At 40.5% G+C, this 22,518-nt stretch overlaps 1 protein-coding gene across 1 annotated transcript in view; it reads right to left on the bottom strand.

Moving 5' to 3' along the window:
* phlpp1 (PH domain and leucine rich repeat protein phosphatase 1) overlaps positions 1–22,518 on the bottom strand; it is a 45,036-nt gene that overhangs the window by 5,307 nt on the left and 17,211 nt on the right. Inside the window, exons 2-14 of the mRNA XM_067529402.1 lie at positions 11,145–11,341; positions 10,147–10,272; positions 9,157–9,305; positions 5,947–6,093; positions 4,450–4,677; positions 3,338–3,540; positions 2,896–2,956; positions 2,240–2,335; positions 1,479–1,634; positions 1,150–1,350; positions 740–902; positions 507–637; positions 171–284 (exon numbers count right to left, since the gene is read on the bottom strand). Coding sequence (XP_067385503.1) covers positions 171–284; positions 507–637; positions 740–902; positions 1,150–1,350; positions 1,479–1,634; positions 2,240–2,335; positions 2,896–2,956; positions 3,338–3,540; positions 4,450–4,677; positions 5,947–6,093; positions 9,157–9,305; positions 10,147–10,272; positions 11,145–11,341 — 1,972 coding nt within the window. The remainder of the gene's footprint in view (positions 1–170; positions 285–506; positions 638–739; positions 903–1,149; positions 1,351–1,478; positions 1,635–2,239; positions 2,336–2,895; positions 2,957–3,337; positions 3,541–4,449; positions 4,678–5,946; positions 6,094–9,156; positions 9,306–10,146; positions 10,273–11,144; positions 11,342–22,518) is intronic.

Consider the following 22,518-nt stretch of genomic DNA (forward strand, 5'->3'; position numbering starts at 1 on the left):
GTAATTCATGTTTCCAATAAGCACTGCTTAAATATTTCCTTCATTTTAGTCATCTGGCTTTAACAATGCTCGCTCTCAAGAGGTTTGGATTAGTGAGGATTCATTGGGGGAGTGTGATGGAGGTTGTTTTTTGTTTTGCGTTTTTTCATCATTGACTGAAATGAACTCACTTGTTCTTGACGCCTGAGGCCTCTGTGTAACCATGACTCCACACAGCAGGCCCACCAGATGCCTCATTTGACGAGAAGGTTGGAGGCGGATCAATACGGAAGCAGCGAATATTACTGGAAGACAGAGAAACACAAAAGATCACATACACTACCTAATGTTGAGGCATAAAGCACTGAGAAAATTCCATTGTGGCCACTTCCAAAAGAAACAGACTATACGTTACTTATCCAAATGTAAAAATACTACACAGCACGTAAAAAGATGAGCTGCAGTCACACCAACGGTTCACACAAGTCATGCAAAAACAAGACCTACAGAGAAAGGCAGAGACATACTTGAGCTGCTCAAGTGTTTTATGGTCCAAGTTGAGACGAGGATTTCCAGTCAGATCCAGCTCCTGAAGCTTGGGAGGCAGATTCTCTGGTAGTGTGATCTCGCTCAGCTCGTTACAGCTCAGATCCACACACTGGCAGCAAAGAATAAAAGGGTCAGCAATCACACAAATGCAGTATCAGTTACAGTATATATAGTATCAGTTCACTGAAAAATTCCGTTTCCACTGGCTTACTTTCATCTCCATCAACTGCATGACCTCTGGAAAGACCTCAATGGCATTGGAGTGGGTGATGAGTGTGTGCATTCGCCGGCAATTCATGATGGTAGTGGGAATAGTCTTCAACATGTTTCCACTCAGGTCCACCTCTTCCAGCTCCTCCAGCTTGGCCATTTTACTGAAGGATAACGTAGAGCAATGGGTGAGCTCAAGTCTGTCTTTGTCGATTAGGTCCAAAAAAAAGGTCACTGGGCTTAAATGTGAGTATGTGCCACTCTTCTCTTTATTTATATTGTCCTCAAGTGCATCTCTTTGGATTTTGGACAATGTTTGTCTTTCAGAAATGTTTCTTAGTATCTGTCACCATTACTGACATTTTACAGACCTTCATTAACTACACTAATAATTAACAAAAAAATATTTACCTGGCTGGAAAAGTCTGGAGATGGTTATAGGCCATATGCAAAACTCGAAGATGTGTATGACCTGTCAGCATTGGAACACATTTGTCTGTCAGCCGGTTATTGGTCAGGTAAAGTTCCTGCAGGATGCTGTGGCTCTCGTCTGATAGGCTGGATGGAGGCAGTTGCTCCAACTTATTGGCTGATGCATTTACACACCGCAAGCTGAAAACAAAAGTACAGTCTCATTTTTGTTTTCTTTTAGACAGGGACATAAAAAAATGACAGTTGTCAGATGCATTATCTGATTAAAAAACAAAATCAAATCACTTCTAGCTATTGATTAATATTACCTGTCAGATTTGAGGAACAGGTTGCAGGGAAGCTCCACCAATTGATTGTGCTGTACATCCAAAACCTCCAGCAGAGGGCGCTCCACTCTTTCAGGCAGCTTGTGCAACTGGTTATGTCCTGCACTCAGCTTCCTCAGACTGTTGCTGCATAACAACCTGCGGCATGAGGAACACACAGATGGTTGGGTCAGAAGTAAAAGATTAGACACACACACACACACTCATGGGTTCTGATGGTGTTGAGACAGTCAGACAAGCTGATGGACAGACAGACAGAAAGACAGAGAGACAGCCAAAAGTGACAGCTGAGAAAACATTTTTTTAAAAGTACTTGTTTAAAAAACCTGGACAATCATGGAAATGAGGATAGTGCAGTAAGAGGACGGGAGTGATGATAAGGAAACAGAAAACATCAGTGCCTCTAGTGGAGCCTGCAGCTGAAATGTATCAACCGGACACTTACTGGGTAAAAAAAATAAATAAAAATCTGTAGACAATGAGGGGACCAGAGCAAGAAGAAGACTATGAGTGAGGAAGGTTTACAAAAAGAGGTGAAAGTGAGCTGCGTTTGAGTTGACCTTCTAAAAGGCTACATAATGAGGAAGAGAATGGATGGCAATCGTGGAGGTTACAGGCTATCTGTGTGATTTATGAGGCTCTCAGAGGGATAGAGGATTGGCTGACATAGGTCAGAGAGAATAATGCTGGACTGTACTTCATTTACAGGCTTTACGGACACATTCGCTGAGAGCGACACTCACCGCGCCGGGAGCTCAGTGATGAGGTTGTGGCTCACGTCCAGAACTTCCAGTTTCTTCGCTTCACACAGCCAGTCTGGCAACGACTCCATATGGTTCCTGGGAGGGGGTGACGATGATAAATTACATGCAGTTTTCTAAATTCTTACAGTTGTGTTTTAGAAAAATAAGAGATGTAAATGTAAATAGTCTTTCTTTTTGTAACATTACAGATTAACTTTATCAGGTAAATGTCTCATTTAGTTAAGTCTCACTTATGTAAGTATGTACTTATGTAAAGAGAAAAAGACAAATATAGCTCTAAACAAATTATGCGAATTGTGACAGTCTGTCAAGGCTGGATTCAGTGCTTCTTATTAACTACAAAGAGGCCAAGTACAGACTCCTGTCTTTTACTGAACAATCATGTCACATCTCAGGTCAGGGTTGACATGGGTAAAAAAAAAAATGACAGCACTCTATATTCACAAACCATCCTTTCACAGATTCTTCTGTGTATTTAGGTCAGGCAGTTAGAAGACCTTTAAAGCAAACTCTTTTATACTAAACAATAATTGCTAATTCTTCACGATGTACTAGAAATTATCTCATTTTTGAAAATTGTTTTTCCCAAATTCCTCATTTTCAACGTCTGTACAGACTTCTGGGATTTTGCTCACCTGGAAATGTCCATGTAACTAAGATTGGAGGGCACTGGGCTGACATTCAGTTGTTGGAGCTCTGTAGGGAGACATACAAACACATTAACCTACAGCAAGGACAGATGCATTCTATTACAAAAGAAGGTAGATGAATAGAGAATAGAGGGGAATGTTTGTACGAAGGAGGGGGCGATGGGGACAAGTCCTAGGGAGGATTGAGGGAGACAATGAGGCTGCACCATTAATGAGAAAAATATGTGCATGTAAAATGAGAAGCATGGAGGGAAATAGCTATGTCAGAAAAGAAAGAAAGGGGTTACACTACATGTTACAGGTACAGAGAAACACACACAGACACACGTCTGTTTTTAGTTTACATGGTGACGCAGAGGATGATCTCTTCTTCTACGCACACATGACTGCCCTTGCAAGAACATGGCATTCTGTGTGCTAAACCCACCATTGTTTGATGCGTAGATGCCTTTCAGCAAGCAACCCTTGGCCTTGAGGCTGACGATGCGGTTCCTTTCGCAGTGGAGCACCTCCAGCCTGGGGAATACGGAGGCATCCAGGTCCATCAGCCTGTTATCCCTTACATCCAGCTGGGTCACGTGCCTCAGCAGGTCAGGCTCATCTGGCACCATGCTGGAGATTTTATTCAACCTGACAGAGGAAGCAGCAAAAGTTCAGCTCCATTTAGCTCAGGTTGAACTGCACATGCTGTGGCCTTTCTTGAGAGGGAGGGAACATGCCGTGGGTGATAGCTAATATATAATGTGCATCATTTTAAATTCTGTTAGCAGTCTGTTGTTCTGTGTGCAACACTGATGTCAACGGTTTTTCATTTTTGTTGCAGCATTAGGGACTGATTATCATTCTGTCACCTACTGATAATATCGTACGTTAAGCTTGGGGAAGTATAAAATGATTGAAAACCATCTTCTGAAAAAACAAGCAAACAAAAAAAAAACAATTACACCTAAAATACGAAAATATATTGCCACATAAATATCCAGGATTTGGGACAATACTTTCAGACTAATGCAATGAACACTGCTGTTTTATCTTTATTTTTAATTAATCAATTGATATTAATTTGCCTATCTGTAGTTTACTTCAACAACTGTCCTTCTCAGTTTGCCTAATTCTAAACGAACTTTCTCAAGCAATTTATTCAATAACTGGTAAACTGGTAAACCACATAATAAAATTCAATTTACACCAAAGAGAGGAAAAAAAAACAAGTTTTAATCACAAAATATTTGATTCACATCTCTGTCAAACGTTTGAAATACTACACAACTTCCAAGGAGATAGAAGGTGGTCTTTACCCAAAAACGTTATTTACTGGATTGGAAGACACCTGATGGAACCACTAAAGTCGAATTATTTGCTGATTGCATGCTATCAGGGTGTCCGCTCGTTTTTTTTTTCCATCATTACTATGTTACAGTCTCATTGAGGGCGCTGCTTAAAAACAAGCCTAGCTAGAAACTAAAACTTGTGCTTATGCTTGACAAAGGTGCAAAATTATTATTCATCTCAGTTTTGCGTGTTTAAATATTTGTGTACCTCAGATCAATGTGCTTGACACGAAGCAGTCGGAAATTCTGCAGAGTAAGTGTGTCTAGGTTGTTGCCAGCCATGCACAGCTTCTCCATTGAGGCCAAGCGTTCCAGAACCTGGGGCACATGGTTGAACTGGTTGAAGGAAAGGCCTAAGTAACCCAGCCTCTGGAGGGAACCCAGCTCATCGGGCAGCTCATCTAGGCTGTTGCCATCCAACAGGAATGTCTGCAAACTGAAATCATAAACATCAGATTATATTGACCTCATTTATAAAAGAGCTGATAGGGCAGGATGGCATTTTAATAAAGCCCTTTTCTTTATTCCCACAGATAGTGTAGCTTAGGATCAGTGGCGTTGTGCCAACTAGGATTTAAAATCAGTACACTTGATATCCAGGAGATGGCAGCAGCAGCATAGTTGCCCTACTGGCTACTTGAGGAATTTACAGACATGCCGGATCATTCCTGCAGATTAACTTCTCATCTAGGCCTCTCTTAACCCACATACCTGTATGTTTGTTTGAACATTTATTGAAATGAGGCTTTACTTTAAAGTACTTTAATGCCCTTATTTATTTCAAGTTTAAATACTTTTGTAACTTTCCCTTTCTTTATCAAATGAGTTACAGGGCTTTCCCAAAGGCAGAGCCTGCGACTCAACCAAAACGTCAAGCACTGTGGGGATTTCCATGAGTAAGAAAACAGTATTCAGCAAGTAACAATCTTGTTGAAAATGTTGCCCCAAAACGAAGTAATCGTTCAAGGAACTAGGATATAATTTCTCCACCACTAGAACCAAGGGGCTTAATAAATGTCAAACGTAAATGTTGAGCCCTGAGAAAACATTTTCATTTGTAAAGTACAGCTAAAATAGAAATGTAACACATTACCTTACTGACAACCTGAAAAAAGATTTGTAAGGATAAGTCACACTATAAAAATACTAAAGAAGAAAATAAGTGAATTCTGACTTGTACAGACCTGAAAATGTCACTGGAAAGCGCAACCAATGATCAGTGAACGTTGTGTTGTTTTAGCCTACATGTCGAAACTAGCACACCATGTACACAAATACACCATGGTGGTTGAGATGCCACGTGCTTGTTGCTACGTTACTCCCACATTTGGCTAAGTAAGCTTGTGACACTCAAACCAGCATAAATGTGGTTGGCCTTTGAAAAGATTCAATGGTTTCCAGCCCTTGAGATGATGTCAAGGCAAGTGTTTGCCTCGTGTGTGTATGAGTGGTAAACCCCTGGTACTAAAGTAAAAGAGCTGGGTAATAATCAACATCACATACAGCCAATGTAGACAGAGGTAAAGTAAACAAAAAAAAAAAAAAAAACTGAATCAATATTAAAGTAAAGTATTTACAATAGGGCAACAATACGCCAGAATTTTCAGCCTGTAAGTTGTAGATTTAGATCCTGCAACTTTAATATTTTTGATTGTCATTATAGTTATCGTGACATTTGTATCAGGGATTTCCGGCTGTTTCTTACTTTGTCATGGCTCCGACAGAGCTGGGGACATGGGCCAAGTAGTTACAACTGAGGTTGACCTCTGTCAGGGTGGGGATGTCACAGATGGCCAGTGGGAACTGACCAAGGTGGTTGTTTGACAGGTTGAGGCTCCGCAAGCGAGAAAACCTACAAAAAGTGAGAAAATAATAGAAGCGTGACAGTTAGTGACAGTGACAGAACAAGAGGCAATGTAACAAAACAAAAACGAAACAAAAATCTTTTGGATCATGAAAAACACAGATTCAACATATCCATAAACACAACCTGATAATGAAACCTTCACAAAGAGCGAAGCACTTGTTCATTTAAAAACCATGGACCAGTGGGGTTCAGCATAGCGCTCATTACAAAGTGGTGACCCTCAAAGGAGAAGGAGCCAAAGGAACATAGCAAACCCGGGGAAAAGGACCCTGTCATTATTTATTCATCTACACACAAACAGACACACAAATGCAACTTGCCATCACCTGCACAGATAGAGCAGCTATGGCAAGTTCGAGTTGGGCTTTGCACCATAGCAGCATTGCAACCTTAAACTTGGGGCAAAAGATGTTCCTACATATGTGCTGTACATGCACACACAGGTCACACACACACACACACACACACACTTATGAAAAGGAGGGTCTGTCCTGTAGGGTCGGGATGTGTGTGAAAATGTCATTCCACCATTAAGTAAACATCTTAAACTTAAACTGCAATCTGCTGAGTAATAACCACACTCCCCTTATCTGTGTCATGCTCTGTCAAGTTTTTTTCCCCCACCAAGAATAATACCCAAATTTGCAGTTTCCATTAGGTCAGTGAAGACTTTAAGCCTTTTTTTTTTTAAACTCACCGTTTTGGTTTTTGTCACTGGAAATTCCACACATTTACTGAACCTCAAGACACATTTTTCTTTCAGCAGCGGTTTCCTGACATACTGAATGTATGCTACCCAACCACCCAGCTGCTGAGCAAAACAGAGCTCAAATGAGACAATTGTTATATGGATGGAAACATTACACTAATTAAACGCTAATGCTACATCTTGTAAATTAGTAACTGCTGACAAGTTCCCTATAACAACTTTATTAGGTGATTAGATGTGATTGTTCTGTTTGCAGCTTGTAGCACTGACCACAAAAAAGAGCAACAACATTAAATAAAGGTCTTAAGCTACTATTCAACATTTTCATTAAATATTTGAGGACTTTCTTCTGCTTAGCTTGTTGCTTTGATGTTTGAGCCGGTCAGTCCTCTGTTATGGACCTTGTATCAAGTAGTATCAATGGAACAACACTTTATCTTTTATCTTAACAGCTCTAATAAATCCACTGTACATTGCCTGCCCAGCCCCAAACAACCGACGAGCAAACTGTCTAGTAACCATGGTGGAACATCATTTAGAAGTTTCAAAAATGTAAACTCTCTTGAGTCGGTAAAGAGCAAACATCAGGTAAAGGGAAAGATTTAATATTGGACGGTTGCACCCCTCCCCCCCCCCAAAAAAAAAAAAAAATTATAAATAAATAAATCCATGAATGAACATATCCTGAATTCTTAAGAACCATTTTGTTTTTGTTCAATCCAGAAGCAAAGGTATCATACATATGTAAATACAAAGGCCAGAGGTTCAAATTATATTCATGGAACATCAGCCAATCACCTTAGTGAGTAGTGACCTCAGAGAGAGATGCATGCTGGGAAGACAGACCCATTCCAGAGAAAAGAGCTAGTATCCAAAACAACTGATTAGATATATCTGATTGGCAATTCACCCACAAGTTAGTATTTGGCCAGAGAGAGGGGTTAAAAAAAGGGAGAGGCATGTGACAGGTTCACTTATTCCATTTGTCTTAAACTTCACAAAGCACTATAACTCAGATGTCAGAGTTTATAATCAAAGAAAAAACCAACTCTCGCACCACTATCCACAACAAAAACACACACACGCACATTCATAAGGCTGCAGACAGAGGATTATTGTTCTTGACTCAAGCTCTTTTAACTCCAGTCTCTCCGGGGCAAAGTGAGTATTCAAGTAACTCTGCTACATGTATCCATCAAAACCCCTCTATTTTCAGCCGACTATTCAGCACTTTCTCATTACCGACCTCTTTTTCCTCTCATGCCGGGTTAAATGTGGACGACCCTACTTAGCCTTGGCAGATCTAAATGGATGTTATGCCGCTTGACCAGCAGGGGAGGATTGCATCACTCTCACAGATTTACTGTATTAAAAAAACCCATGGTCTTATATGAATTCATAATTTTTTAATCAGGAAGATGCACAAGGACATTAAAAAAAAAAAAAACATGCATACAACCCTGCATTCATATAAGTGCAGCCATCTCAAAAACAGAAATAACAAACAAACAAATGCCAGACTGTATCAAAACTTTGTATGCACTGACCCCAAATGTTTTGCCTGCAGCTACCTTTTCTGCAACTCGCTCTCACACAAACATACATCTTTCCTGCAAACATACACATCTGATTCACACTAATCACCCGGTAAATGGCAAAAATCTAATAATAATAATTTTCAGAGAGAGCTGTGGTGACATTTGTGCATGTGTACCGGTGAGTACAGATACATGTCAACTCATGAACACACACAACACACTAACATACACACAGGTCTTGGATGTGGCTTTATCTTGGACCATAATAAGCATGCAGCAGATGGTGCCGACAGAGAGAGAGAGAGAGAGAGAGAGAGAGAGAGAGAGTGAGCCCAGGCACATTAAAAGGTTCCCTGCGGACATATCTACCCTTCTAGGCTCTGGGCTCGTTTGGCCTAGTCTGGTACAGCACAGCCCTGGCCAGCCTCTTTGGTCCCTGCGTGCCAACGGGCTCAGTCCTAGATTGCTCAGGTCGATGGCTTACAAACTGCAGGCGAGCGCTAACGCTGTCCAAATCAGCCAGCCATGACCTGCTGTGTCTGTGTCTCATCTCTCTCTTCCTTGTACAACAGCTCAGCCCATCTCCTGTTGTGGCCAAATTATGTTAAGCTTAGCTAAACCCGTTTTAAGTCTAGCCTTGCCCAAACCAGCCCAATTGAACCACCCTACTTTGTCTGCTCGACCTGTAATGCCTCCTAAAGTCCATCCTCTCTTTTCTTATTTTTCACTTCTTGCTGTCTCTACCCCTCCTTATAGTTAAGTCTCAGGTGTGTTTACTGTAGATTTATAATTCCTTTGTACCTCTGCAGCTGCTGCAGCCGCTGGTCGGCAGGCAGGAAGTTGTGTTTGAGGTTTAGGTGGGTGAGATCGTGGCTGTAGAAGAGGTTGGGAGGAAGTTGCTCCAGGCTGCAGCAGGACAGATCAACTGAGTTGATTCTCTGGGACACCATCTAGATGACGGAGAGAGAAAAAGAGAGGGAGCATTTGAGTTTAACAGGATTGTCTCTTCTCCTAGACTTGACTTGTTTACTATGTGTGCATGTGTAGCTTGCTGCTAAGGAGTCAAAAGTCATTTAATGGCTAATCTACTTAGGATTAGTGAGGCAGATGTAGTTGGGGTAAAGTCTAGCAGGTTAGTGACTTAATATTAAACATGACATCATTGTAATCTAGTTAAAAGCAAGTTCATGGAGCAGTTAACCTGTGGTCATTTGTTAGTCAAATTGACAGAAGCACAAAGGCTGTAATCTGAAATGAAATGGCAGCGTACATTTCCGCCTCATCTTAACATCGACATTCTGTGAACTCCAGCCTTGAAGAGCACGGTTAGCTATAGGCTCTGAGAGCACGTGACGCTTCTATCCCGGCTTCTATTCTGAGTGGCCCTCTGGGTGCTGGTGACATGCATGTCCTTGTTAATATTTAGAAAAGAGGTTTTCTGGCTATGGCCTACTTGAGTTCAAATGAGAGAAAGGAGAGGCCCATGAGTGGTGTTTATGTGTGTGAGAGCACCCAGAGACACTTGGGGTATATACTACAGTTTGGACAGCAGTGAAATATCCACAGTTTTCAATCCACTCAGCTCACACTTTACCGGCCGTGGGATTGCAGTGGTTGTAGTGCCATTTTTAAAAAATATATACTTCATGTGTGCTGATATACAATGTAGCTGACCTATACAGTAAGCAGTTTCAGGGAGCATATGCTTATTATCTCCTTTCCTTTCTATAGCTCTACTGCACATGCATGCATGCATGCACACACACACACACACACACACACACACAGTACCTTGGCAGCATGTCTGTGCCAGCGCAGGTGCTCCGTGAAGCTGTCAAAGCTGACATAGTAGGTTTGACTCTGAGGCCCTGCTGAGCTGAAGGCCAAACAGTGATTGTGCTTCTTCACCTCCTCCACCTGCAGCACAGCACACACACACACAACGAGTGACATTACAGTCTAAAACACTGACAACTCTGACCCACATCTGAATATAAATGATAACCACATGCCTATGGAGTCAGACAATAAAAAAAAAAGCTGCACATGGACATCTCAGTGGATGTGCTCTTATTTTAAGAGACTTCTCTAATAGCAAAGGCTTCTTGGCTGTTGGGTTGACAAGTTCAGTAAACCAGACGCATGCTAATGAAAAAGCACATGATATGTGTGTGACATGATTAAGAAGAAACTACGTGTAGCCACTGCTTTTTAGAAATACAGATTTATAAACTCATGCACCAATAATGTAAAAGAATGGCTGAAAACGTACGATGTCTAAATAAAATACCGGTGCTCATAGACCAAATTCACTACATAAAGACACATGGAGAGTGTGGACAAATATTTCACTAGTGGTTACATGTGTGAGAAGTGTTTAAAAACTAGGTGTGGTTGGGAACGTCTTTTGTGTCAAGCAGACGATTAAAAGGGCTTTTCCAAGAAGCCCTTTGAGCTTCTTTATTACCGTGGCAAACATAGCTCCATAAAGCAATAAACAGGTAATGCAGAGAGTAATAATGCTGCTTGAAGGCTACAGCAAACCCTTCAAACTAAAGAACATACTGTAGCATGTCTCGACTCAGGATTAGAGATGGTAAAGGGTGCTGAAAATATTTGCACCGCTAATAACGCTTGACATGAAGCAGAGAACAAAGCCGGAAGCATTATCGGTTGATGATTAAAAAGTGAAAATTACATAACATCACCATGGAAGGACCAGAGTAAGGCAACAAAAAAAGATTATATGATGCTACTCATGACCCCGTTCTCATGTGACTTCTACATACTTTTCCTCCAATCAGGGGAAGGATGTGCATTTTCCCTGTCTGGCTCTCCTTGACAGAGGAGACGATAAGGCAGGTCCCGCACAGGATGACTTGCCGTCTGGTCCAGCGGTTCACCGGTAGCTGGAGTTTACCTTTCCGAACGTTGTATGTCCCCGACAGCTGGACCCGCTCTGAGCTCTCAATGCTCTGGGGTTTCCCTGGACCAAAAAAAAAAAAAAGACATATTGTTTAGTTAGCGTCACTGTTGATATGACCTCACAGTAATTTTTAAGCTAAGTACTCAATAAACTACTGAATATAATTGGTGTTATAAATAGCAGTCGACCAATCATTTTCAATACAGATACAAAACGCTGCTTAAAAGCGTAAATAGGCAAAAGCAAACAAAATGAGCGTTATAGGTAGAGTGTCAACATGCAAACAATGACAATACACTACCATGTGTACCACTGTCAGCACGTTTGCTTTGTGATTTAATATTTACTGATGAGCAATAAACACAAAGTACAAAATGTAAATCAGGGTAACACGAATGTGTGCTACACATTTTATAATGTGTAGCACAATCTTATAATGAATACGTTGGTGACATTTTTATGGTGGTGCTCTAGTAAAAAAGTCATGGGAACACCAGAGTTGTTAGGGTACATTAAGGGGCGACCATTTCAATGGAATGACATATGAAATGAAATATTTCATTAGGTAAATGATCACATTGACCTGCTTCGGGCACAAGATGAAAAATCATTTGCACACCAAAGTTATTAGGATTCACCATCTGAGCACCACAGATATCTGTACAGAATTCTCTGGCAATTTATTAAGTGACTCTTTAAGTTAATTAAAAACCTAAATATCACCTCATGGTCTTGCGTCAGCAGGCTTCATCATCCAGGAATGATGGATACTTGCACTGGCTCTATATTAAGGGTCTCAATTTAAAAATTACAGTTTCTGTGCTGACTTTATTCAGTTTTACCCACTAGTCCACCCGCCCTCCAAGGACTGTTCTCTTGCTTCACCACCAGCTGACCAAACCTGACAGTCAAGCTGCTTATCAGGCGTTCTGTCAGCCAGGCTGTCTTATCGCTCTGTATAAACATCCACCTGCTTTCTGTCTGCTTCCACCTCCGCAAAAACCTCCAAGTCCTGGCATGTGCTGTCCTCCTCCCCTCTGTCATGTCTCTCGGTCCGGTTGCTTGGCTTTCAGTTTTTCCTATTCGAGCTACGGGGGCGGGGGGGGGGGCTTATTTAACCTGTTTAAAATTACAGTTTTCCCATTCAACTTGATGACTTGATTTGTAAAGTTTCCCTTTCCAAGTGACAGATGGCCTTACAAAATATCTCCCAGCCTGTGGCCTGCTACAAACCTGCTGCATCCCTCTTGTACTGTCTCTTTCACACATATTTCACTTCACTCTAAACACACAGAGTAAAGCAGAGGGGGAGCGACGGAGAGGAAGACAGAGTCAGTAGGGTAAGCAAGTGCAAACTTGCACATGCTCTCATTGCTTTAAATATATCAGGTCTTTCACATGCCGATTCTGAGGCCAACACAGCTGGATGTATTGGATCAGCAGTGGGCACTACAATACACAACTAAGTTTAAACACATTTTGACTGGTTGTCTCCTTATCAGAGCGTGACGTGACTAAACCTGTGGTCATGACAATGTATTCACATTTTTTTTTTTATTGATTTCTATCACCATACTATAAACAGGCTGAATTCGTCTTGTCCAAGAGGCAGTGTTTTATGGAAACTAGCAATTATCACTTTTTAAATCAGCACAGTCACTGAGCCCTGACCTTTTCCTCTGTGCTAGAAGCAGACTCAATAGCCTAGTTTGCAAAAGGATATTTGCTTTAACTAAATGCCCAGGGTGTAACATAACAGTGTTGTTGTTAAATGTGAGCTGTCTTGGTATAAAGAGTTAAAGACCAGAGACTAGTTAACATAACTAGGCCATGAGGGTAGAGCAGAAACCTCTGAACAACAGATGCAGCCTGCACTGTGTTGTTTCAGCATTCGTCTGAAAAAAAAAAGTGTGAGAACGCAACACTTGTCGCACATCCAGTGATAAATAACAATCAATCGTGTATATATAACCTGTTTTAACACAAATGGTTATTGAGATAAAAAGTGTGTATTTTTTTTAAAAAGCGGGGTAAAGAATTATGTTGTTTTATTACAAAAACTTCAGTTCACACAGACAAAAATTTTAATTTGTTGCAAATCCCAACAGAGACATGTCACTAAAAACTGCATAACTATATGTTAAAGTTCACAGAATTACAACTTTTAGGACGAAATACTGACATAGTCATTCAATGAATGAAAGAGGATCCTAGATGCATTTCATCATCACAGAATGCTTTGTTGTTGTGTGGCTTTTTCAGACTGTGACCCAAATCTCCAAACGGCGCCTTCTTGGACTTATTCTCCATTGTTGATTTCCACACTCATACCAACGCACTTTGGACACAAGTGAATTGTGCAGGAAGGGAATGAAACTATAGACTTTATCTCTCCTCAAAGGGTCGGCATTGCCATCTGCTCTACAGGAAATGCTACTAAACAAGTGGAAATTTGTATTATTATGAGGATTTGTCCGCAATCGTAAACATTTGAAAGAAGTGAGTAGAAGAAATGGCTTGACAAGGAAAGCTGCCACATGGGACCACTCGATCGCAGAGACGAATGATATTTTATTCACTTATATGTGGAAGATCAATTACATTTTTCTGGGTAAGTCTCTGGTTTAAATCCAAACCTGTCCACCCAATAGTATCGGTTTCACCTTTAAATAAGTCGTTTAAATAAGTAGGTTAAACTGAGGATTGAGGAAGGAAAGGGAAAGATGAAAGACGATTACATGGAAATGCACTGAAGATGTGATTTATTAAATCAAAAACCCACATAACTTTCTTATGAATAAATAGCTATTATCATGCGGCTATTAAGGTTCTGTTATAGAAATAAGCCTTGCACCGTGAGTGAACAGATTGGTTTCCCTGGCTGGTAGAGGTAACCAGCAGGAGCATATTTTCATGATTGAGCTTAGGAAGGGGGTATGTGTTGCATTAGACAAATTATTCACAAGCTTTTAGCCTCAATATGCCACATGGGCATATTCCTACTATTTTTAGGCCTTTTGTTGGAACCCACACAAGCATATGCACAAACACACACACCCTACTTCTCCTCCTACTCTTCCCCTTGATGACATCCACACACACACACACACACACACACACACACACACACACACACACACACACACACACACACACACACACACACACACACACACACACACACACACACACACACACCCCCAAGAGATTAGCCATCTCCATATGTGCATATGTGCCCCCACCCCCCCAAGAGGAGAACAATACAGACAGCTTGAGTGGGCTGTTTCTGTGATAAAAGAAGTTTAAAAGCAGCTCCTGCATGGATGCTGCCATTTACAGCCTTCTGACAAACGTGGGATAGCCGGATGGACACAAACGAATCAGCCTAGCCATGGGAATGCACGGCAGAGGAAGCAGAGAGATGGGTGGAACTCCCACGTGAGCATCCTGTTTACAGGGGCAGACCAGAAAAAAACTCTGGATCTTTTGCTAACCTTACAGTAGGGAAATAAGAGACATATTCCAAATGTATAAACCATAGGCCACCTACACCAGAAATATTTTAAGCAGCAATGATGTGAGTCACAGTGGTCATCCCATAATCCATGGGTGATGCATAAGATGTGAGTCTAAAAATAATAGACAGGCCCTGCAAGGTCTTTTTTTTTTTCTAATCCTGGAAGTACTGTATGTAGTTACATTGCAGGGTATGTGTGTGTGTGTGTGTGTGTGTGTGTGTGTGTGTGTGTGTGTGTGTGTGTGTGTGTGTGTGTGTATATGCGGGAGCACGTGCGTATGCGTGTGTTTTACTTGAGATGGCTTCCTTCCTCTCCCCCAGGCTCAGGAAAAGATATTTCCCTCCCACACTAGGCTCCAATACCTGTGTATGTGCACCCTTACTACTCAAACACACACACACACACACACACACACACACACACACACACACACACAGACACACACACACACACACACACGATTGAGAAGGACCACAATGTTTTTTTTAATGTTCCAAAACAGTTTACATCAGTAATTATTCATTTTATCAATTGTCAATTTGATTTCTGCAATTCGAATATGCCAATAACACGTTAATCAATTACAGCACATGTTAATCAACTATCCAATTTCTTTCATCGGGCCATTTATAGAATATACACGTGTGTGCGTAAATAAGGCATTTTAACCTAAGTTTGCATTCATTACTACTATTTGGTTAATTGAACTTTGTATCTGATAAAATGTATACGAGTGTCAGACAGTAATAAAGCACCACATGTTTGCATGGACTTGGTTTCTTTTGCCTTAACACATCTGGATTTATAGAACTATTGGTGAAACATGTTAATATTCATTCATAAGATGTAGATTCCAACTCTTAGAAACATTGGATCCCCATTCACAGCCTTCAAACATACAACCTAGAAGGACATGTTAGGCTGCTCTGGCTAATTTTGTCCTAATTATAAAAAAAAAAAAATGCTACCAAGAACTGTGACCTACTGCATCAACAAGAAGGAAAACTTTCGCTACTACCGCAAAAAGGTTCTTTTTTTAGTGCACTGCTGTGAATATACACAGTAGCACTGCCCTGTAGGTTTGGGGAACTGGCACAAATAAGTTCAATTTAGGACTTTGAACCTATGCAAAAAAGCATTACTGTATGATTCAGGAATGAGCATGCAGATGTGTAATAGCTGCCAGTAAGAGTGAGCATCAAGCATTCACACTGTGATATGGATATGATGTCATCATTCTGAGCTTATGTTGCTATTACCAGGGTGCAGAGTTACGTACCAGACCTGCTGCTACTATCTTTCACTGTTAGTGGTCAGGGAGCCCAACCTCCTTATATCAAGCTCCCATCAACAATTCTTTCCTCTAGACCTTTTCAGTTATAACAAGAACACATCCCTGGTTAATCATCCTGCCCTGCTAAATGTAACCTGACATCAGCACACCTCCACTACAGGACTGGGCACGCAGTACCGTAGGGCATCGATGACCCACATAAGTCACAGTGGAACACAAGCATGCGCAGACACTTGCTTATTTTATATGCACTGACAGATGTGATGTACTGGATGGCAAAACAGCAGGACTGTGTTGCAGCCCATACTGGGTTCCCATATTTTCAATAACCAATTTGATCTTTTAACTATCAAATCAGTGCACTGCTAAAGTTATTAACTTATAAAAAGGGGCAAACTACAGCTAAGGGAAGTCAGTGGAGACATAACATAAAAATAGATTTAAGACAGAGCAAGGCCAGCTGTTCCTTGGCAACACAAAGAGCTAAACTGTCCCCTATTTTATAACACACACACACACACAAATACACATTGTCAAACTCTATCTGCTTAAGGTGCATGTTTGCAGGCAAGGATGTGTTTCCGATCAGCCATTGCTGCCTAAATGGCTCTACTCCTTTATTTGTATCTCCATCATTGTTCCCTCTATTTCACATTCTCTGTGGATGTCTTGAAATGATTGCTCAGATCCAAAGTGACAGGCCATGTTAAGACAACTATCCGCTCAAGAAGAAGTTGATGAGCCTTGCTAGAAGGTGACAAAAGCCATCAAGGGTGACACACTGCTCGCTGCACTCACCCAACCACTCCACATTGTTTCCCTACACTTTATTTCTCTGCACTTTTCACAATGAATTGGGATTATGCCAGGTTGTAAGAATATGAGGTACATGCTTGCATAGGACATAAATGGCATGCATTTTAATTGTATGACACTGCATCTTTATACTTGACTGCATGTCTCAGTTAAAAATAAATACAGTAACGCAGGATAGATATGCTGGATTTAAAATTCTTTTTTAATGTTTTGACTGCCAGGATGCCTAAGACAAGCAAAATGTTCAGCAGTCAAAGTATCAATTGAGAAGAAAATGAAAAGAACTTGAATAGTTTTCAGTATTTAACAATAAAAAAGAAAGAAATCTCAGACTGTTGGTTATTCATTCGGTTCACAACTTTGATCCAGACTAAATAATATTACAACAAATGGATTACCGTGACATTATTATGAGACTTTGATGGTCCCCACAGAATAAAAGCTACTTACTTTTCTAAAGTGTTAAAATTGTAGTTTTACTAATTTAAGAAGTTTTACGAAATGTTAAGATATTAGCATGCTAAAAGAACACTGCACATGATAAACATTATGCCTACTACACTTCAGCATATCAACGATGTCACAGTGAATATGTTAGCTAGCTACATTAACATTTAACCAAATAATGCATTGCAGTGCCTCAATTTGTGTCATAGACCCCGGGTAATGTAATATTTACAGATCTAATTTTGCACAAAGATGCTTTGTAGATGGACACAGGAAGCAGAAACTGAAAATAATGTGGCTATAATCTATAGCAGAAAAAGAAACTTTGCATTATACATTATGTTCTGTTTCTGTTTTAATTTGGCATGTTGTCTCATTCAGATAAAAAAAACCTTGATCTGACGGCAGCAGTTCTATAATAACTACAGCATTTGAATGCAAAAGTGCAATCAACCATGAAATTATGATAAACATCTAAACTCTGCAGTGTTAGGACTGTGCCACAATCAGTTGATTAGCTAGATGAGTGTTTAATTAATCATCCACATTGCTGTTTGCTTTCATTATCTCTTTAAACAATAAAAACAATTATGCACAATCGGATTGTTACTTAAGATGGCATTTATTAATATTAATAATGATGGTTTAAAATGATGAAAGAATTATCATCTGGACTAAAACTACAGAAACTACAGACTACAGAATATCAATCAACTAGAAAAAGCATTTCCTAAAAGAAAATGCACTGTGATGCTTCAGTACTTAAAGGATTTTTCAAGCAAATTAAAAAAAAAAAAAAAAAAAGTGTTTTTGCTGTAATAGCTATAACTTTGTTGTAAAAAAGCTGCAAAGGTTTCCAGAGGGTCCACACTGTGCAAATAGAGTATAAATGACATGTAAAAGTAAAATAAAATTTTTAAAAAATCTATAATTTTATACACCAAAAGTTCTTGCAAAATAATCATTCCATAAGCTTTAAAACAGCCAAAATGATCACCAAATCAAAAATTCAAGTTGAGAAAAATTTACAAAATGCCTGAAGAGAGCAGAAGGTTTCAAATAAGACATGGATTACTTGTCATCATTCAGATCAGACCGGTATTCTGTGCTTTTTTTGTAATTGTGCTTGTTTAATACTGTGTCCATAGAGATGACAGAGAGAGAGAGAGAGAAAGCAGGAGAGAGAGAGAGAGAGAGAGAGAGAGAGAGAGAGAGAGAGAAAGCAGGAGAGAGAGAGAGAAAGCAGGAGAGAGAGAGAGAGAGAGAGAGAGAGAGAGAAAGCAGGAGAGAGAAAGAGAGAGAGAGAAAGAGAGAGAGAGAACGCAGGAGAAAGAGAGAGAGAGAGAGAGAGAGAGAGAGAGAAAGAGAGAGAAAGCAGGAGAAAGAGAGAGAGAGAGCAGGAGAGAGAAAGAGAGAGAGAGAAAGCAGGAGAGAGAGAGAGAGAAAGAGAGAGCGAGAGAAAGCAGGAGAAAGAGAGAGAGAGAGAAAGCAGGAGAGAGAGAGCAGGAGAGAGAGAGAAAGAGAGAGAGAAAGCAGGAGAAAGAGAGAGAGAGAAAGAGAGAGAGAGAAAGCAGGAGAGAGAGAGAGAGAGAGAGAAAGCAGGAGAGAGAGAGAGCAGGAGAGAGAGAGAGAGAAAGCAGGAGAGAGAGAGAGAAGGAGAGAGAGAGAGAGAAAGCAGGAGAGAGAGAGAGAGAGAGAAAGCAGGAGAGAGAGAGAAAGCAGGAGAGAGAGAGAGAGAGAGAGAGAGAGAGAGAGAGAGAGAGAGAGAGAGAGAGAGAGAGCAGGAGAGAGAGAGAGACAGAGTGAGAGAAAGAGAGAAAGCAGGAGAGAGAGAGAGAGAGAGCAAAGGAGATGGGCAATATATATACAGAACGACTCCTTACTTTTCCTCAGAAACTGTGCAGTAAATAATAAACTCCAAGTTATATCTGAAAAATCAACTAACACAGTGATATACTTTGTGTGAAGAAATTCCCCAAAATGAATTCGCAGTCACGAGTTACAGACAGAAAGAAAACTCTGAAATCTTTGCAATTGGGCTTCTAATGGGGGAGCTGGATGGCACCGTCTGTGCTTTTGGCCAAATCCTTCGAAAACCTGATCAAAATGTCAAAATGTCTGATCAAAATGAGAGTGTGTGATGTCATCACTACTCTGCTGAAGGAGAGCAGAAATTTAAAAATTTAAATCAAATAAAACTGCTATTTTGTTGCCCGACAGAAAAGCTGAAAGAGGACAAAACTGAAGAGTAACTGAAAATTCTCTTCATTCATTTGAATGTGAAAAAATTGCTGAAAGAAAAAATATTTAAAAAAGTATAAAAGATATTAAAAAGCTGTATACTGAGCACACATGTCATTGATAAGGCAAACATTTGGAAGGTTGAGTGGTGTTTCTAGCTGAAGTAGGCTGAAGTAGTTAAGTGAAAAACTACCGAAAACACAAATCAGAATAATAACAATAACAATAATAATAATAATAATAATAATAATAATATAGATTAGGATACAGTAGATTTTTCAGACAGGGGACAGGAAGCCTGTGTTTACAGTCCTTTCACACTGATCAGCCACATTATTAAAACCCGCCACATATTGTGTATAACCCCCCTCTGCTAACATCAAGACTCCACAAGACCTCTGAAGGTCTCTGGTATGTAGCACCAAGACATCAGCGATATATTCTTAAAAGGTATAATGTTGATGTCTCACTGTCCTTAGATTCCATGGATTCAACTCTAATAGTGCGTCCTGGTATCTCTTCGCCAGACGAACAATATTTGTCCAGGTATGATGCTCTGGTATCTGCCCAATGAACGGGCTCTCAGTGCTGTATTGTATCGTTCACACCTAATGCACATCAGCGAGCCACGAGCGCTTATGACCCTAATTCACTGGTTATCTTTCCTTCGACCATTTTTAAAGATGCTCGATCGCAGTGCTCAAGCCATCACAATTTGGCCCATTTCAAATCTGTTCAGATCCACACCCTTCATCATTTTTTTCCTGCTTCCAACACATAAACTACAAGAACTGACTGTCCACTGTGTACCTACAGTAATGTATCTCACTGCTCACAGAAGTCTTTGGAAAAAGATAATCAATGTTATTCACATAGTCCGTCTATGGTTTGATTATCATGGCTGATTGTGTATGTTCTTAGTAGAGGACTAAGAGCTTCTTCCAATCCTGTGAAAACCTGAGTGACACTGAGCTTTGTTCTCTACTGTTAGACATCGAACATCGTTCAGCTCAAACGGCTCAGTTGAGGTGATGCCACTTCTTCTGGTAATGTAACCTTGAGAAGCAGGTCTATTTGGCTCAGTGAGCTCAGTAAATATGTTGCCATGGCCATTCCTCTGTCCCCAGAGAGAGGGTGAAGTGGATAATTAATACCTTGATGGATGCCCCCGATGACCTCGCTTATCTCTGTTAAGCATGTCACCAGAAAGGATGCAATCAAACAGAAGTACACATGCAGGAACCTTACAAAATCTCCTTCACAGTCCAGAGAAACAAATCCAAATGAGGTCACAGCCTGCAATGTCTTCCCCATCAAACCATTATTACCCTTTGCCCCTGGGAGGAAGGGAACTAAACAGCCCTCTGGAGTTGTACAATGCCTTTAATAGCAGTTATCAGGTCACTGAATTACTATTCACCGCCTGCAGGGGCAGTGTAGGGAAGCCAAGTGACATGGGGATGACCTGAGGGAGCCTTCGCAGTGTTCTGTAAAGCTAAACAATCCCACTTACACACTCAGTCGCCCTTCTGCACATTAGCAGAAACCCAATGTACTTCATCTTCACAGATAAGGTCATGTTAACCTGATACAAATTTGTGTTTCTGGGAAGAAGCAAAAACAGATGCAAACAATATGGAAATATACAATGATAACCTATATGCCTGACAGTTGGAATAAGGAACTTCAACAGCACAGGCCCGATAAAAGGTTAGGAAGTTATGTTGTGCGTGTGTGCATTTTATTCAACTTATGGGCCCTTAACAGCATTTTCTTTAGCAGCACCATCCTTCACACCATTTACTGCACTATGAACATGGTTTCATCATGTCATTCAATCAATATTAGCCTAAAAATAGACCAGCATGCAGCTGACAGAGAGGAGCATTGCATTACAGATGCTTCAAATCACAGGTGTTGGTATCAGTGTGCAAAAAAGAGAAGATTTTCCCCAGTGATGCCCTCATCCTATCAGTGAAAGGATCAAATACATAAATGACGTAGAGAAATGTGTGCTCCCCCTCTCCCTTTACTCAGCTTCACTCCTGCCTCTGTTATGTAATTTGTGTGTGTAAACCTTACATTGGAAAACACGAGTCAACTGATCAGCTAGCCTAAACTGTGCCTGCATGCACACACACACACACACACACACACACACACACACACACACACACACACACACACACACACACACACACACACACACACACACACACACAAACACACACACCTCTAGGGATTGTTTTCACATGTCTGTTTGTGTGTGAGTCAATGCAAATGATGTCACTGTGGTAAACACAAGCGTCTGTGCGTTCTCTTGCACACGATATGAATGTGTATTATAAAATTAATTGAATGCATCTTTGTAAATCTGAGCATGAGTGTGGGGCATAAGTGTGCCCAATTCAAAAATGAAATATTTAGTAAGTTTGTGGGTAAGCACGGGGACCTTTGCTCCATGTCATACCCCATCTCTCTTCCTGTCCTTTCCCCCGATCAGACTACCAAATGAAGGCAAATATGTTATCTTAAGAAAATAAAAGAACAGGAAAAACAAATAGACCACTGGGCACTCTGCAGACTGATTTATGCCAAGAACAAGGGTGATGAAAATATAGAGAAACCTATTGCACAGGAAAGAGTATAAAAAAAAAAAAAGTGAAGACAAGCAGAAATGGGTCAGATGAAAACGAAAAATAAATATAGACTAGCAAATACAAGTATAAACAGATAGAAAATGAATTTGGCTGCAGGCACATCCTGTCACCTCAGGCAGGAAAGCTTGTGCGAGGAAAGTGCTTTAAGGCTAAGTGAGCTAATCTCAGTCAGCTCTAAACCTTAGCATTAAAAGTAGAACAAAACAGACAAAATACTCACAGCCAGACATCTTCATTTGACAAATGTAGAAATTGTAAAAC

Source organism: Channa argus, chromosome 14 (assembly GCF_033026475.1).
Source record: "Channa argus isolate prfri chromosome 14, Channa argus male v1.0, whole genome shotgun sequence".
Taxonomy (NCBI): Eukaryota; Metazoa; Chordata; class Actinopteri; order Anabantiformes; family Channidae; genus Channa; species Channa argus.